General features: G+C 46.0%; 1 protein-coding gene across 1 annotated transcript in view; it reads right to left on the reverse strand.

Moving 5' to 3' along the window:
* Window positions 1-2,882: 2,882 nt before the first annotated feature.
* JPH3 (junctophilin 3) overlaps window positions 2,883-18,055 on the reverse strand; it is a 120,244-nt gene continuing 105,071 nt past the window's right edge. The window contains exon 5 of the mRNA XM_050922600.1: window positions 2,883-7,530. Within this exon, the coding sequence (XP_050778557.1) occupies window positions 7,450-7,530 (81 nt within the window). The 3' untranslated portion in view covers window positions 2,883-7,449. The remainder of the gene's footprint in view (window positions 7,531-18,055) is intronic.

Genomic DNA, 18,055 nt, shown 5'->3' on the forward strand with positions numbered 1-18,055 from the left:
GAGAATTCCCAACCAGCTCTATTCCACAGGCGTTTCCTTTCCTCTACGTGTGTTATTTCCTGCAGAGGGACATCCTTGGCATTTCCTTTCACCAGGGGCTGGATTGCTTTGGTTCTCACTCACCTCATCTGGAATGAATCTGGCTGTATTTTCCATTTGAAAGCTTTTGAGAAATGACCTCCCTCCTGCCTGCACTGAGTACCATTGATGGGCCCTGCTGGCATGTCTCTAATGGAGAAAACCTTGAGCTGCCATTCCTCTCAGCGAGATAGGAAAGATCAGAACACAAAGGTTTTCACAAATGCAGGTCTCGGGTTGCAGAAGCTCATCAAATTTTTTAGTTCATGTCAAGTTGCTCTGCTTATTATCAACCTGTTACGTGGAGATGGGCCCAGTGGCTGCCCTGACCTTCATCACTAGAGCAGAGTGCCTCAGCGTTACAGCTAACGAAGAGAATTGCTTTCTGAGATGATGTCAGCATGCGGAGAGGCGGGAGGCTAGTGGGCAACAGTGGAATTACTGATGCCATGAATTATGATTCGCCGGTGCCTTTCACAAGCCTCCATCTGCTTTTTTTATAGTCTCAATAGGATCACTTTACCTGGCACCAAAATGCAGCTACTTCTGGGGCAAGACAAAGCTGCCATTATGCAGCAGGGTAGAGACAGGGAGCGAAGAAGAAAACCAGATCCAGTTAAAACAAGTCAGTCTAGGGGAATTGTAGCTTTGATAGGCCACTGGTGCTTACACACCTGAAAAGGGGCCAAAGAATTTTTAATGACAAGCAGTTGGGACTTGGCTTTGTGTTTCATCCAAATTGAGAGAGAAAAGCAAACAGGTAGATGCATCAGTATAGTATGTGCACTGTATAGAAATGTATTGGTGGAGCTTTATACACCCATGCTTTCTCAGATGTATGGAAGATGTGTGAGTGAGTGAGGCACGCAGCATCATCCTCGCAATCAGCGGTGCGCACGTGTGTGTGTGTATGTGAGAGACACACAGACGGACGGACAATCTTCATGGCAATGTAAACCATCCAGACTAGAACCTCTGAGTGATGGGTCCCCAACAGCTTCTGCCACATTGTAGGTGTCAGATTATATGTCATTTGATGTGAAGTCCTGGGACTCATTCCTCTGTGCAGTCATTCCTTCCTTCCTGATCTCTCTCCATCAGCTTGCTAAGGAAGGGCCTGATTTTTCATGTGGCACCGTTTGACTTCACGCTGGCCATCAGCCCCAATAATGCCTTGGCAAGTGGCATTCTGAGGTCATGGGTGATGGAGTGAGTGCTCAGTGCATGATCAAGTGTGCTCCTCCTGCCACCCAGGCTGTGCTGTTGGAGCGCACTTAGGCTTGGCTACACTGGAGAGTTGCAGCACTGGTGGTGGGTTTACAGCGCTGCAACTTACCGTCCACACTTGCAAGGCACATACAGCGCTGCATCTCCCTGGCTGCAGTGCTGGCTGTACTCCTGCTCTGCCTGGGGTATAACGATTTCAGCGCTGGTGATGCAGCGCTGCTCCGCCAGTGTGGCCACCAAAAGCGCTGTAATTGGCCTCCAGAGGTATTCGGAGATATCCCAGAATGCCTGTTCAGCCATTCCCAACAGCACTGCAAATGCTGCAAATGTGGCCACACTGCAGCGTTGGTAGCTGTCAGTGTGGCCACACTGCAGTGCTTTCCCTACACAGCTGTACGAAGACAGCTGTAACTCCCAGCGCTGTACAGCTGCAAGTGTTGCCATACCCTTAGTTCCCCTATAACTTAGGTCATTGACAGCAAGGCTTGCCTCAGCTGTCCCACATGTACCTACATGATGCTCACTGCTGTTTCTGAATTTCTCAAGCACCCTGTAATGTTTATCTCCTCAGCTTGTCTGGATACCTTGCTGACTCACCTGTGATTCCTTCCTCAGATCTGAATGAGATCTCTTCTTCCACCTGTGCTATCAGCACTTCCTGTTCATTAGCGTTTATTTGCTGCAAACCACATGCCGCTCTTTGGTCCCCTGGCTGGCCCTTGTGTCTGCTCTTCTTGGGCCATGCTGTGCATTCCATTCCCACTCCAGTTCTGATGTGTGCCTTCATCGCATGTCACATGGCTGTGGTGTGGGGATTTCATGCATCTGCTTTTGCGGTGGTACTTAGAGATGGTACCTTTCTTGCAGTAAATCAGCATTAGCTGCGGTTCTCTTTGTCCTTATGCCAAGTAAACTACTCCTTGTGTTTGATTTCAAGTGTCTCCAGACAGCTTCCCCTCTACAGCAACACAAGGCAAGAAACTAGAGCTAAAGGATAACGCTGCAGTGTCTGCTTACTTGGGAGGCCAGACCTTCTTACTTCAGCACTATGGAGCTCCTTAACTCAATGCCAGCTTGTCATCGGGAAAGTGTAGCAGGGTCCTGCATTCCATACCATATGAACAACAGAAGTCCATTTAATACAGATTGAGGGTAGCAACCAGAAAAGAGTGAGAGCGTGCATGGGTATATTTTGACACTGACAAAGGAGATCCTGTTCAGAGACTTGGAAGACAGAAGGGACCATTGCTATCATCTGGTCTGACCTCCTGCATAATTCAGGCCAGAGAACATCCACAGAATAATTCCTAGAGCAGAGTTTTTAACGAAACATCTAATCATGATTTTAAAATTGCCAGTGGTGTAGGCAGGAAGTAACCAATTATCCTCTAACACAGGGGTTCTCAAACTGGGGGTTGTGACCCCTGAGGGGATCACGAGTTTCTTACATGGAGACTGACAGCTCATGACCCCCCACCCCAAACCCTGCTTCACCACCAGCATTATATTATGATAATATATATATTATAATAATGTTTGTTTTAATTTTGGGCGGGGGGGCAGATGTCACACTCAGAGGCTTGCTGTGTGAAAGGGGTCACCAGTACAACACATGTGGAACCGGCCCTCCTTGGGGCTGCCAAAATCCATACTGCTCCATTACTTCACAGGTTGTGCCACGATCATGTACGAAAATGGCCCTACAGCCCACCAGTGCCAGGATAGGCTGGGCCATTTACTTTCTGCTGCATGGCTGGTGCACTATGCCTGGCTGTACTAATACCATTCAGCAACAGCCAAGCATTTGGGCACCTTTACACCCTGAAGGACAAAAAACTACCACCACCACCTTAGGCCATGCAAAGCGAGCTCTAAGAAGTAATAAAGGGTGGGGGATGGGTAAGGCTCTATTCCTATAAGGCACAAATGCTCCTAGGCGTATTCTGTATTTGGACCTTTGGACACCATCTGATAACCATAGGATTCATTGGCCATGGTAGTTATCCTAGGTCAGTGTGATAATTACACAGTTATCCATACCCTGGAAAAATGAGCTGATATCGACACTAAAGTTAAATACCAGAATGGTTGCTACCTGTGTTGTTGGAACCTGAAGTGGATTCATATGAAGAGGAATAAAATATGAAGGAAAAAGGACCTCTAAGGAATCATGAGGTTTGAGACAAGGTTATGAGTGAAGGGAACCACTCTCTCCTCTGATGCACATTATGGATCTCTTATTTACAATGCATGTCTCCAATGCCCACCACGTGTTGGTCCCACGCACAGCATTGCCTTCAGTAATAGTTCCAAAGTTGGGTTCAGAGCTGGATTTGCCAGAGAGATATACAGTGTGGGTCAGAGAGGAAAAACAATAGTAATAGACTAAACACCGTTCCCTGCAATTCAGCGAGGACCTGATTTTCAGAAGTGCCGAGGCATCCACCACTCCAGCTGCAATAATTTGGGAGCTGCAGGAGCTCAGCCTCTCTGAAAATCAGGCCCTCAGTTACTTAAGCTACACACTCATATTAAGCTTTTTTTCCCTCCTGCAGCTCAGTCCAACCACATCCAATTTCTTCAGGGCCCTTTAGCTGTATCAGCATGGTAACTGATTAGCATGTAGAGCAAGGGACCTTGGCAAGAGAACAAATGAAAAGTTTGTTTCAACAGCGTGCAATTGTCAGTGGTTTGAGTGGGTGACTCCATGTCATAGGGCTGTGTGAAATGAGCCATGGGATGTTACTACACGTTCCAAGGGACCTTGTCAATCCAGATGGTTCCTTGAGGAAAAAGAACAGCCAGATGGACTAGAGCTAAGCCAATCCGGGGGACTTTTGTATCCTTCTTTCTTACTCTTCTCTGAAAGACTTAACTTCACAATGATCCACTGGTGGTCCAGGTGAGAGATGAAGGTAGCCTTTCTAGAGTCCAGGAAGGAAACCACATGCATCTGGGTGGGGGATGTGGCTGGGGAGCTTGGTCCATTCCTGCAGCTTGAGGGCAGGTTCAGGACATGAGGTTGGATTGCTTTTAAATATATAACTGCAACTTCCTCCTTAGGAAAATGAGATGTTCCCTAAGACTGAAAAGCAAAGTCAATTGTCTTCAGAATCACCCAGCTGCTTGCATGCATCTGTCTAGCTATGCATGTGAGTGTGTACATGTAAAACAGCATGGAGAGAGAGTATATATGGATGTGGTGTCTAGATACTATGGTGATGCCTGTCTTAGACATACCAAAGAGAGAGAGAGCCATGAACACAGTACTTATGTGGTAGAGAGAGTACAATCAGTTGTTTCTCTCTTTGGGCTACTTGTCAATAATATTTTTGACTCTGTGTGGATGTGAAAGCACAGAGCTAAGACAGATTGCTCAACTCACCTCGATTAATCAAGGGATCATTATTTTTAATCACATTGTTTAGGAACCAATTAATATTAATCTTCAGATGTCTTTCAGACCCACTGAATCTTAGACACTTGGCTTGACTGAATTTTTAGTCTCATAGAAACTAGAACATAAGAATGGCCATAGTAGGTCAGACCAATGGTCCATCTAGCTCAGCATCCTGTCTTCTGACAGTGGCCAATGCCAAGTGCTTCAAAGGGAGAAACCAAGAGATAAAAGACAAACAGAGTTAGGTTGAATTTGGGGTAGCCATATATTGATTCCTTGGAGGTCTGAAAGAAAAGCAGTAACCAGTGTGAGAAACCTAGGCATGAAACCACTAGTACTTTTATTTGATAATGATATGCATTTTTGTGCTGTTTTATACATATCTAAATATTGTACTGTGTTTGCATTTAAATATGTAACCGGCTTCTGTAGGTATCTGTGTGTCATGCACTTACTGGAAGGTACAAAAAAAGTTCTCTAGAATCTTTACAAAGAATTGCAAACAGAATTACAAAACACATGTATGATTTCCTAGGGCTGCAATTACATTATGTCGTTATTTGGTTCACTTAAGGTCTGCAGCAACCGTTCAATAGTAAAAAAGATGAATGGGGGAAAAAAATGAAGATGGACAAAAAAGATGGACTGTTCCCCTGGAAACAAAATGATCAGAAAGGTCACTAGGCTCGCATTATCTGCCATTCATTCCTTCCATCCCACACCTTCTACCCAGAAAGGAAAACCAACAAGCAAAGGAAAGAAAACGGCAAGACGGAATGAGCGTGGCCGTTTAAGAAAAAGAACCGAATTTAACTGGCACATGCGCTAATCTTTAGTTTATTTCTGGTTAAAAATAGAGCAATCCAGTGCAGTGTAATAAAGAAATCTGCTGAAAAGTTAGCAGAGAAACAGCTAAAATGTAAGCAAAGCAAAGCCAAGTCCACAAGTCAGGTTGTATCCAACACCCTGTATGTAAAATGACGAGACGGATTTGGTCACAGATAAAATCTAGGTTTGTATTTGGGCCATATATGACCCTCATGACTCCCCCACCCCTCTTTTTCCAATGGACTTGCAGTTGGTGTAATTGTGGGTCAGAGAGGGTTCTGATATATCCTGTATCAGAGAGAGGCAGTTAACCCTTTGAAGTGCACAGTTGACGTATCAGGCAAGGACAGACTGCATGTGGTCTTGGGGATGGAGGTAGGCAGGGAAAACAGTTACATTGTTTTTGGAATGCAACAGGACTTCAGGAATTTCCAAGCAATTGAGCTAAAACCATGCTCTTATCATTGCGACCATAACAGCTCAGGACTGGGGTACTGCATCTTTAATGAATGTGTATTATTGGGGCGGGGGTGGGAGGGATGGGGAAAAAATCAAGGCAGGCATAGACTTATAGAAGGGTAGGATTGGAAGGCACCTCAGTAGGCCACTTCCATTACAAAGATGTTAAAAAGAACAAAATTAAGTGACGTATAGAAAAGAATACATCCTTAAAGGCTGCCGTTGCCAATGACGTTTTTTTTACAGGGACATGTCGGAAGCTGGAATATACATCCTGCATACAAAGTGCAAAAATACTACATGCTCAGAGCCTAAGCATGATGTCTGAAGCGGTCCATGGCGAGATGTAACAGGCATGCTCAGCCGCACTGCTCTGCTCCTGCAGCTGTTGCAATGCTCCTCCCCAGATGTCCTTTGCTGGATCAGAATCGAATCTCCCACCAGACAGCTTCCTTGCATTCTGTGTGAACGCTGGTGGTGTTGTGTAGGTGTGGTTACAGTTCAGGATGAGATACCTGGTGATTGTTTTAGTATCACCGCTTCTGATGTGTGTGTATGGGGGAGCTGGGTTGTAATAAGCTAAAAGGCAATTTATGGGGAGAGTTGGGAGGAAAGGGCAGATTTGTAGCCAGGAGAAATCAGCTTTGAACAGAAAGAGGGTGGCTTTGGGTGGTTTTGCTCCGGCTGAGTGAGGATGGGAGGGTGGCAGCAAGTACGATATTTACACCTTGTAATTCCCCCCGCTCACTACACCAGAACTGAGCAAAATGCTGATTGCGTCAGAATTTTTTTAAATTGTAACAAAAATGGGCCACTTTTCCTTCATCCTCTATCCTCTGTACTTAGGGGGGCCTCTTCTCCTCCCTAAGCACCTCCTTTTCTCCTCTTCATTCCTGCTTTTTTTTTTTTCCTGGTAGCAGAGAGGGGAAGAAAAAAGAGGGTTTTTTTGTGTGGCGGGGGGGTTTGAGGAGGATGGGTGAAATGAGATTTCCCCCCAGGTCAACTTCACAACAATGAGGTTGAGTGTTTACACCAGAGACTCATTCACCCGCCTTTGTGCCCCTGTTCCATCTGCCCACCCTGTTACCTCCATTTTGCAATTTTTGTTGTTTATTTACTTTGGAGGGGGAAAAAGAACTGACTTTTATTTTGCTGGGATCCTGTCTCATCCTTTCTGGTGCTGGGAGGGTCAGAGAGTTGTTAGCATTCTGGCATGCCACACAGCATAGTGTTGTACAAGCAAAGAATTTTGGCTAAAATCCAAAAAACATTACCCAAGAAAAAAAGGCAAACTGTGAGTGAGACTCAATCATTTGTTGTTCTTCTGTGAAAAGACTTGGAAGTTGTCATAGGACAGTTCAAGTTATGATCTTTCCCTTTTTTTGATTTTTTTGTTTGGTTTTTTCCCCCCCATTCGTACACGTAATTCTTATTTTTGCAAACAAGACAGTCTCGAGTTAGATGAAAAAGTTAATAAACAAAATGGCGACGCCAATGTTCAGTAAGATCACCATGACTACCAGAATGGGAGCCGAGCCCTAGAACAGAGAAAGAGAAGGAAAGGAGTTACAAAGCATGTTGAAATTTGGTGGTTAGCCAACTGTTGGTAGGAAGGGTCAAAATCTGTAATTATACTGTAACCCAGCAGGGCATGGTTTGCTGAGGTGCAGAGCACCTGTAACTTCCACTGAAGTTGTGGGCACCTCTAAGCATGAGACAAAACAGGCTGAGGGAGGAGTAAATAAGTACTTTGCACTTAGGTAGCACCTTCCATCCAAGAATTGCAAAGCACTTTCCAACCGTTAGTGACTTTTGCTTCACTGCCACCTTTTTGAGGCAGGTTAAGGATTCTACACGTGAGGAAACAGAGACACACAGCAGGTTTGTGGCAGAGCCAGGAAATGACCCCAGATGTTCTGACTCCTAGGGCTTTGTTTTAACCATAGGATCTCTACCCCCACCTGGCTTTTGTCCGTGTATAATTCAATGCAAAGTCAGCTTCTGAGACCTCAGAGGAGCTTGTTGTTGTCTTCTTCATGATATAAACCAATTCTGTTCAGCTAGGGGCATGCTATGTGCACCCCAAGGGCCAGATGCAGCCCCCGGCAGTCCAATCCTTGTTACTGTGCAGTGAGGACAAAGCTGATAGAGTATGAGACACCTCATTCGGTTCTCAAAAGGGGGGCATTGGACAATCCGGGGCATTGGACAATCCAGTGAATTGGTGCCAACTTGTGACCATGACGGGAGGTTGACTGAGGAAGCTTATACTTGGTGGATCAATAAGTGAGGACAGCACCTGAGCTTGGATTCCCTCCTGTCATGTACATGGTGAATCCTGCCTTAAGGGACCAGCTAAAACCAGGTGCCTATCTGAGGTGACGATCTAAAAAAGATGGCGCAGAATCGTACTCACTATGTTTTGGGACACTTTGGGTGGTCTCTTCAGAGAGTTGGTTGTCTAATAAGTGTGAGCTCCCATGCAGGGTGCAACACACCCTAGAGATGGGCCAGCGCTTGGACATCAGTCTTCTGTGCTTGGCACACTAGGCTGCTGCTCCCTCCTTTAATGCTAAGCCTCTGCGTGGGACTGCGGTGTGGCACTGCTGCTTGCCTCTACCAACATCGTTCGGAAAAATCCAAGTACTGAGCAGGCTAGAGTGCAAAAATGGAGGTGGCGAGCACTGGATGGACTAGCTGGCACCTTTGTCTAAGCTGCTGCAGTTGGGTAGCACAGGGAATGGCATACATAGTAGGAAAGCCAGAGGCCTTGAACGGCCCCCATTCATAGTCATTTTAATTATATAGATTTGTTTATTTCATGAAAAGGTGCAATTAGTTCCCTGCTTCTCCCTCTTCCCCTCCCTTCTTCACTGTAACAAGGCTCATCTGCCTATTCCCACTGTAACAAGGCGGGGTGGATGCCCTCATTAAGCCAGTCTTTGTACCACAGTGCAGATCTATTTAAAAACCTCCTTGCGAGACAGAGATCGTTTCTCCTCCGGAGCTGCTTGATTCATTTCACATTTGGAGAGGTGGGGGCCTAGGGGGAGGAGGACAGGGAGAACGGGGCTCTCCTTTGAAAAGCTGAAGCTTGCTGGAAAGGCATATGCTGTTGCATAGCAACAAGGTCAAAGGAAGCCAACGAAATGGAAGGATTTCTGAGGGAGCCTCCTGGCAGCCAGGTAGCTGCTCTGGACAGGTTTGTGCAAATCTCTTTGCCTGTGCTAAGCCAATCCTTTTGGGTGCCGAATTCCTTCCCTGCTTGCTGCCAAGTTGGAGCGAGGCTAAATACTGTGATGCAGAATGTTATTCACTGTACTAGCTCCATTTCAAAGGATTATTGGGTTTCCTGTGCTTTCCCCTAGGATCAATAGGATAATAGGCTGCTGATGGTTATCAATCTGGTTGTTTCTGCTGGCAGGGCAGCGCAGTGATGCAAAAACCCACTGGGTCTCAGCCACCCGTCAGCCAGTGCAGGATGGCTCCCTAGTGTACATTCTCTAGCCTTTGGTCCAGTCTCCATTTAAATGTCCCAAGTGACAGTGTTTCTGCCTCTTTTCCTATTCAGGTGCTCGGTCTAGTAGGTCAAATCAACCACATAGAGGAGGCAAACTTACATGCCAGCCTGCCAGTCTGAATGCTGCTCAGGTAGATGGCATGTGGTACCCTCTGTGTGCTTCTTTCTCATCTCCCTGAGCAGAGTCATAGAACAGGACCAGATGTGGCTCACCTAAGCATTACTTAATTCTCTGGTCACCAGAGCTTTCCCTTCTTAAATGCGAGAAAACATAACTCTGCAGTCCTTCCTGAGACCAAACTCCAATGGAAATCATGGAGTTCAAGGGAAAGTTGATTGGAATTTTACCTGAATAAGGGCTGCAGGATTAGGCCCTTAACATGTGCACAGGGATACCAAAGTCATGCCCGTGAGAGGTCTGTGAGCTTGTGGAACAGGTGAGCTGGGTTTAAAAATCACCTCTGCATGTCCAGTTGTCTTTGGGGATTCCTTGCAAAGGGGGCAGCCGATGTCTGACATCCTTTCAGCCTACAGCTTCTCTTTGCTTTTCACATTTGCCCTTTCTCTACCCCTCCTGACCTAACTCCAAAAAAGGACTATCCATGTAGTGATCTCTCAGCTCAGAATGGCCCACCCATTGTAAAGATGTTGGAATGTCTTAGCAGAGGGGCCAGATTTCTGATAATATGCTGGCTAATCTAATAAAAAGCTTTGTGACCTTCCAGGCTTTTGCTTCAGCTCCAGTTATAAACTTTTAAATGCTGCTTATGCCTGGGCTTCTGATTAGACAGCTTTGTGCTTTACTCTCCACCAAAGATCTACTCATCCCCTTCCCATCCCCTGCAATCACGGGAAGCTGACTGTCCTGGGATATGTGCCATCTTGCCTGATTCCTCTCTGGTGCCCTGGAGGAAGATGAAACACTCTGATGTGAGTGAGCCCTGGAGGAAATTCAGGCCTGTCCTCAAGCTGGCAACAGGTTGGTAAACTCCCGTGAACGGCAATGTTTTAGAACCAGCAGATAAAGTGACTTCACTGCACTGTCGACCACGCTGGACCTTTAACAAGGGAAACCCACATTGAGACAAAAGCAAAAATCCCTTTTACCTTGAGGCCTTGTGATTTGAGACACCACACACAGCTCTAGCCGCTCAGTAGCATTTTATTTAAGTCTTGCCCCACTTCAGCTATGTGGTAACTGATCATTCGATTGAGAGACAAGCCCAAATAAAAACTTGGGACTGACACGCCTACAGACTTTGGGGAGATGGGACTCCAGAGCCCGAGCTGTTTTGCAGCTAGGACTCACACATCATTTGAGGGCATAGTACTTTATCACAGCACCTACAAAGAGCCACTGCGCAGAACGGTAGAGAGAGATGTGCTGGTTCTAGGCACTGACGCCAGGAGCTGCAAGGGGTTGTTTATAATTTCCAGTCCATATCCCTTGTAAAGTCAGGGCACAGTTTCAAATTTTCACTCCACAGCCCAGCATCAATGCACAGATTTCCAGACTCTGCTCTACCATGAAGTAGCAGTGTAACTACATGCAGGGTGAATAGCTGGCTGACCACATCCTCAGAAGGGAATTATTATATTGAGCCTCCTTTCACTCACTCGCCTTTCCACGCTGGGGATGGTAAATTTCAGCAAGAAGGTGAGGCAGCTGAACAGCTCGGGGGCCTGATTCTCATTTATATGAAGACCTCTTTACTTCTCCCTGGCAGTGTAAAGGGGTGTGGAAGGAGGGGTAAATTCTATTACTGCCAGAGAGGTGTAAATGGGCCTTAGTGACAATCAGGTCTTTGGCTTTTAAACTCATGACTTCCCAGGCACTGGGGCTATGGATCAAGAGGGGGGCTCGGTGAGAAATAAAATGGACCCCTGCTATGAAATAATAATTAATCATATTTTGGTAAACTTTATGTTTTGAACGGAGCTTCCAATCTGTCTGCAGTATCAATGTATTAATAATCTCATCACTGCAGTATCTAAGCACCATAATTTCTGTCTCATTATCCTGTTTGTTTCTAACTGTTGTACAGCAACCCAAGCATCGTTCTGGGAATATGGGGGGCTAGGGAGATGTACCTCACAAATAAAACCGCAGCATTGTTAATTAAAATATTAACAATCCATTGTTATTTGTTATCACATAGTCCGACCTTTGTTATCTCTGCCATGGAAACTGTAGTGCGGTTACCTAGGAATCCCTCTGGGATCTCTTGAGTGTAATTATCAAGGATGCTGCTCAGCAGAAAGCCCCAGCACTGGGAAAATGCTGAAAAATCAGCAGCTGGATGTCATTTTTGCTGAATAGTAGACCCCGTTCAATCTATAGGAACAAGTCCCTGCTAAGTAGTTAAAGAGCATTTACCAAGTAAAACATGGAGGTAAATTCTTATTTACACCCATGCAAAGAGGAACGCCAGTAAGTGAGCACAGGAGTAACCAAGAAGAGAATCTGGCCCCAAATGTAGTTACATAAAAGAAGCAGTCACTTGGCACCAGTGCACAATAAAATAGGGCATTACTGAAAAGCCATATAATACTGCAGCAGAGCGTATTTAGACGGCAAGCAGATCCATTATGGTTTATGGTCTCAGTAAGAAACACTGTCTGCCATTCTATGGGATTTGTACTGATGCCCATCACCTGTGTGTCTGAGCACCTCCCAGACTAATGGCTTGGCATAGCAAGGTCTCTTGTGTATTTTATGGAGTCCACATCCTCTCTCTTGCCTGGTTATAGGAAGGGCTGTCTGGGGTATGGTGAATCGGTGTGTTTCTCCGGAAGTAATGGGAGCCGTGTAAGTAGTAGAAGCTGATAGGTCAGAATCTAGAGATAATAGAAATTTGATCCTCCTGCAGTCCTCACTCAGAAAAAATTCTCATTGAAAAAAATCCCATCAGCCTTTAGGGATTAAGCCCTGAAGCCATGACAGCTATTATATATTTGGGGACCCATCCTGCAAGGTGCTGAGTACCCTCGAGTCCCAATGAAGTCAGCACATCACAGGACGAGAGCCTTACATAATATGCATTTTTATATATGTGAGAATATGTTTTATTTACATAAAAAATTTTAATCTAAAAAAAGTCATCCTGGAGATTTTTACAATAAAACAAGAACAGATTAAGGGGCTACATTTTCAAACCCGTGCTCCTAAATTGTACCTGTGACATTTGTGTGTCTGTGTGTGTGTGTGCAAATGTAGTGTAATTCCATCCTACTTATGAGGGTTGTATGTATTAGTGCACCTGCACGTTCTGCCAGCGTGACCTACATGCCCTTGTTATGAAGATCTGTAGAGCTGGATGTGAGCTGCAGGTTCTAGATCCAAATGCCAATGTTTCCGAAGTTTGGGGGTGATCCAGGATTTTAGTCTGTTGAATTAGCAGGAAAAGGAGCCATCCATGAAGTTGAGATCCAGATCTGGATCTCACTTATTGCATGGTTGGTGTGGGGGTCGGGGAGTGTTCATAGTCAGGGGTTGGGTGAGGCCCATCTCTAAATATTCACCTCGAAAAGACTAAAACACATACACGATGACAATGACAATAAAAATGAGGCTAAATCCTTCAGCTACATCAAAGGCCTCCTGATATCAAAAGGGTTTTAAAAGGACAATGTCAAGTTGAACATCACACTTCTGTCTGAAAACTATTTACCTAGAGTTGTTACAAGTAATCCCTGAGATGGCTGTACATGAAAGAGATTAGAGGAAAAAACAGTATTTCCTCCCCTCCTCCCCCTGTGTTTGCTCTGTGCATTGACAGCACTTTATGCAGAGGCAGTTTATGGATAGTTTTATGGATAGTTCTCCATGCCCACTGATGGGAGAAAAAGAAGTAATGAGCTTAGTTTGTAGCAAGGAAGACTTAGATTTGGTATTAGGAAAAACTTTCTAACTTTAAGGACAGTTAAACAATGAAACAAGTTATGTGTGCCCTCCCAATCAATGGAGGTTTTTAAGAACAAGTTGGGCAGATGCATCAGGGATGTCTAAATACCCTTAATCCTGCCTTAACATATGGGGATGGACTAGATGACCTCTTGAGGTCCCTCCCAGCCCTACGTTTCTGTGATTTTTATAATTTTATAGTTTGTTGTGTGTAGTCGCTGTGACATAGTATCCACTAGCTTTAAAGGGAGCTCATAGAGAAGCCCTAAACCAGGGCATTCTGGGGGATGTATAGCAGATAAGGGGACTAAGCCAATGGCCTGGAAGACAGTGGAAGTCTTTCCATAGATTTCATAGGGCATTGGTTTAGGCCCAGGCAGAGATACAAATGTGAGTGAACTGAACAGCCATTCAGAGTCCAAACAATGTTCTCGTTGACCAGCCCAACCTGCCAAATGACAGTGGTGGGTGGGGGGTGGGAAGAGTCCTTTACGAGCAGCAGCTAGCAGAGATTCCCTCTCAGTGGCCTGTCTTCCTAAACATCAGGTGGAAAGAGTCTCTGTTGGCGCAGGGAGTGGGTGTTAGTTCATTACGGAGGCAGCAACCGGTTGCTATTTTTATCACTTGTTTCATATTCTTTGGGACTCAAGGTGACTAAGTTTTCAGATGCAAATTCTCCATCCCGAGGTGCAATCCCTTTAAAATACTTTGAAAGCCCCTGAAAGAGCCGAGAAAGGAACATTTGTCACCTACGTAGGCCGGGAGGTTCTATTTCTGGGGAGAGCTGCTGGATTCCATCCGCCCCGCTTCCTTCTCCCTTTATGCATTGACTCATATCACCTTCTCCTCTCAGGTATCCTCCCCCTGGCTCAATACCTGGCCAAGCAGCCTTCACTGACACCCCCATCACTTCCACTGTGATACCTCAGCACAGAGGTGCTAATTACAGGCTGGCTGGCTCCCTTTCACTTTCCCCAATGACAGTGAAACATGCTTAGGATATCTCAATAGAGAATGTGCCTCTTAAAAAACCAAAACCTGGCTGCCACTGGAATTTCTTTCTCTTTCTGTTTATAATGCCTTGCCGGTAGCTGAAGTTTAACAGGGACATTTCTGTGGTCTTTAATCAAACAAAACTCCCATAACCTTCACTGAGGATCTGGCTCCACTGAGGACCACAGTCAGGGCCAGCTCTAGGCACCAAATGAGAAAGCATGTGCCTGGGGTGGTACGTTGTAAAGGGCGGCATTCCGGTCAATCTTGGGGCGGCACATTCTGGCAGCCCTGCCATGGTTTTTGTTTTTTGTTTTTTTTGCTTTGGCAGCCCGGTCTGCAGCTCCAGAGCCCCTAGCCGGCTCCCTGTGCTCTGCCAGTCCCAGCCCAGACCTGCAGGGGCACAGACCAGAACTAGCGATCCCCACCGCTCACCATGCCGCCGGGCTTCCCGGGACGCGCAACTCCCCACCACCTGCACCGGCCTCTGCCTCCCGTGCTGCTGTGAGCCCAGCCCGGCTGAGCCACCCTTAAAGCAGCGGCTGAGCCAGCACCTTCTGCAGTCCCCGGGAGAGGCACCCCAAGGCTGGAGGGGGGAGCTCTTCTCGCCTGGCTGCCCATGGGTGGAAGGAGCGGGCACGCGCCGCCCTTCATCCCCCTGTGAGCTGCCTTGACCACCCTCCACACGCTCCCTGCGGCTGATGTTTTATTTATTTATTTTGCTTGGGGCGGCAAAAAAGCTCAAGCCAGCCCTGACCATAGTAGTTGTCCTTAAGTAGTTTGAAATAAGACAAGATTTTAGCAAATAACTGAGAAAACCAAACCAGCATCTGACAATGTCTAAGGGTGAGGGCAAATGTGTTAGAGGTGAACACAGATTTTTGGTAGCATGGGTTGTACCCAAAAGTGGACAGGGCTTTACTAACGAACATCTGTGAAAGGAGAATGTCAAAGGACCAAGTATTGGGCCTGCTGAAATCAACAGGCAGTTTGTCATAGACTTCAGTGAGACCAGAATTTGTCCTTGTAAGCACTTCATCTAAATAAATGTGATCATTCCTGCTAAATTACAATAGTCAAATGAAACTTTTTGGTATCAGTTCATGTCTGAATTCTGGCCTGACTGAGGTCCCAGAGCACTCATTAGCTTGCCTGGGAGATGCAGATGTTCACCCCCTTTGCAACTCAAGTCATGTATTTATTCTCCCCCTCCTAAAAATATGATGAATTTTGTGTTGATGAGTAAAAGGGCTGCTGGCATTTTAAAAACTCTCTCTTCCTCCATACCTCCCCAAAGGTTAGTTCTCTTTTTCAAAGACTGGTCCAGAGGATACAGAAAGCTATGGACCACCCAAATGCAGGACAGATTTCTGCATCATATGGTCCCTGCAACTTGACGATACAGGTGCCAGTACTCGCCCATCCATAGAATCATAGAATATCAGGGTTGGAAGGGACTCATCTAGTCCAACCCCTTGCTCAAAGTAGGACCAATCCCCAACTAAATCATCCCAGCCAGGGCTTTGTCAAGCCTGACCTTAAAAACCTCTAAGGAAGGAGATTCCACCACCTCCCTAGGTAACCCATTCCAGTGCTTCACTACCCTCCTAGTGAAAAAGTTTTTCCATGTCTATATTCCTCTGCCCAAATGGTGGCAATCTACTGCATGTTGATGTGAGGTTGGTCTGCGTGTGCAGGTCCGCACACACGCAGAAACATCAAGGTTTTTTTAAACTTTTATTTTAAATTTTTCATATGAGTTGAGTACTGGCTTGAGAGCCCTGAAGACTGAAATCCCCTGACTACCCAAAGAAAGCACACGCCAAAGCAGCGCATGTTTCCCAACCCCCGCCTCTCCCCTCCTCACACACACTGTTGTTCAGCCCTGGCCTGGAAGGATCACATCTAGACGGAAGGCACAGCCTTCACAGCACTTCAACCCCTTGGGCGCGCCTATAATGCTAATAACAAGGGGTGGGATTAGTGCCAGCTGTGATAATGCCTTCGCTGGGAACTGACCTGAACCCACCCTGTTCACTTCACATAGGCACCCAATAGCTATTGGATGGTCATTACTTGTGGTCATTACTGAGCTGGGCTGGCTCTGGACTGATCATCCAGAGGAGAGAGGCTGCTGCAACTAGGAGCCGGTATTCTGGTTTCATTAGCGGCTCATGCGGAGCTGGTTTATGGTTGATTATTTTTTAAAACCCTCTGTCTTGCAAGGGTGATGCTCAAGGATGTTCCAGGTAGGTAAAAAATAGACCTGCCCAACGAACAGCATCCCTTTCTTCTGCTTTCGGAAGTGGTCCAGCTGTCTTTGAGATGAGAAATGTCCTTTTCAGAAAACAGCTTCACAAATGGCAATGCTGAGGATGGCAGGAAAGCGTGGCCGGTGCGTGGGAGCGCTCAGACTTTTGCAGGAGCTGTGGTTTGCCTTTTGCAAAACCTCTCTACCAGGAGGCTCTGCATCCGGGCTGTCCACATGCTGGAGGCAGCCTCCTGGAAATAGGAAGGCTTGTCTAAAACTGGCACCCTAAGTTGTGCTCTGGGGAGGCTGGATGGACTTAAACCTGCTTTGAAGAACTTAAAGCCTGTCTGGGAAATCCAGAGCGGCAATGCTTTGCACAGGTTTGGGGTTCCCATTCATTAACTCTGTGGCTCTGATGGCACAGAGCTAAAAGGTGCTATGTCCTTTTCCTAGTTCTGATACTGCTTTACTGTGTGATCTTGGACAAGGGGCTTAACTGCTCTGTGCCTCAGTTTTCTCATCTGTAAAATGGAGTTAATCACACATGGCTACCTTTGGGTAAACTGAGGCTAAACTCCCTAATGCTGGTGAAATGTTTGGAGATCCTTGAAGGTGCAATAAGCTATATGTATGCAACATTGTATTGTTGTTATGCTGTGGATGGGTGATGCTTTGTGTCCTAGATAGACTCACTCAACAAGCTCTTGCTGATGACTCCCTTCCTGTCCATGCCCCTGGAATCAAATCCTGTTAATGCAGCAAAACTTTCTAGAACAAAGAGTCGCCAGCAACATGGGTTATTTAAATCCACATATCATCTATCACTCTGTATTTCATTAACTTCAACTCAAACCTTCACCATCTGTTCCACCCTTGGTTATGAATGTGAGAAAACTGAACATGCTGCTTCACAGTTACAGCACTTAGAAATATGATGTGCATTCTAATGGCTTGTCTGTGCATCTTTACATCCAGGCTGTAACTGCTAGTTAGTCAGTAATAACTGTCTTGTATTGATGTTTGTTTAGATCTGAAGCCAGGGTTTGAGTGCCAGTTCCCTGCGTGTGTGATCTATATAGTAACTATATCTCCAGCATGTAGGTTGGGTTCAGCTCCTGCGAACCGCAGAAGCTTGCCTAACTCTGGGGGAGTATATGATGTACTGGGTTTGTGTGAATAAGTAACGTCACCCGCTAGGGCCTAGCCCACAACAAGGGCTGGATTTCACTTTTAGCTTTTGTGACATTGTTTTTTTTTTGTGCATTGGTGCTAACAGATCAGTTGTTTAGGCCCATCTCCCTGCAGATATTTAGGGCCAGACAAAGCACCTACGCGCTCCTAGTGACTTCCATAGGATTTGTGGGTGTTTAGTGCTATGCAGCTCACTCCCAAGAG

The sequence above is a fragment of the Gopherus flavomarginatus genome, chromosome 14, assembly GCF_025201925.1.
Source record: "Gopherus flavomarginatus isolate rGopFla2 chromosome 14, rGopFla2.mat.asm, whole genome shotgun sequence".
Taxonomy (NCBI): domain Eukaryota; kingdom Metazoa; phylum Chordata; order Testudines; family Testudinidae; genus Gopherus; species Gopherus flavomarginatus.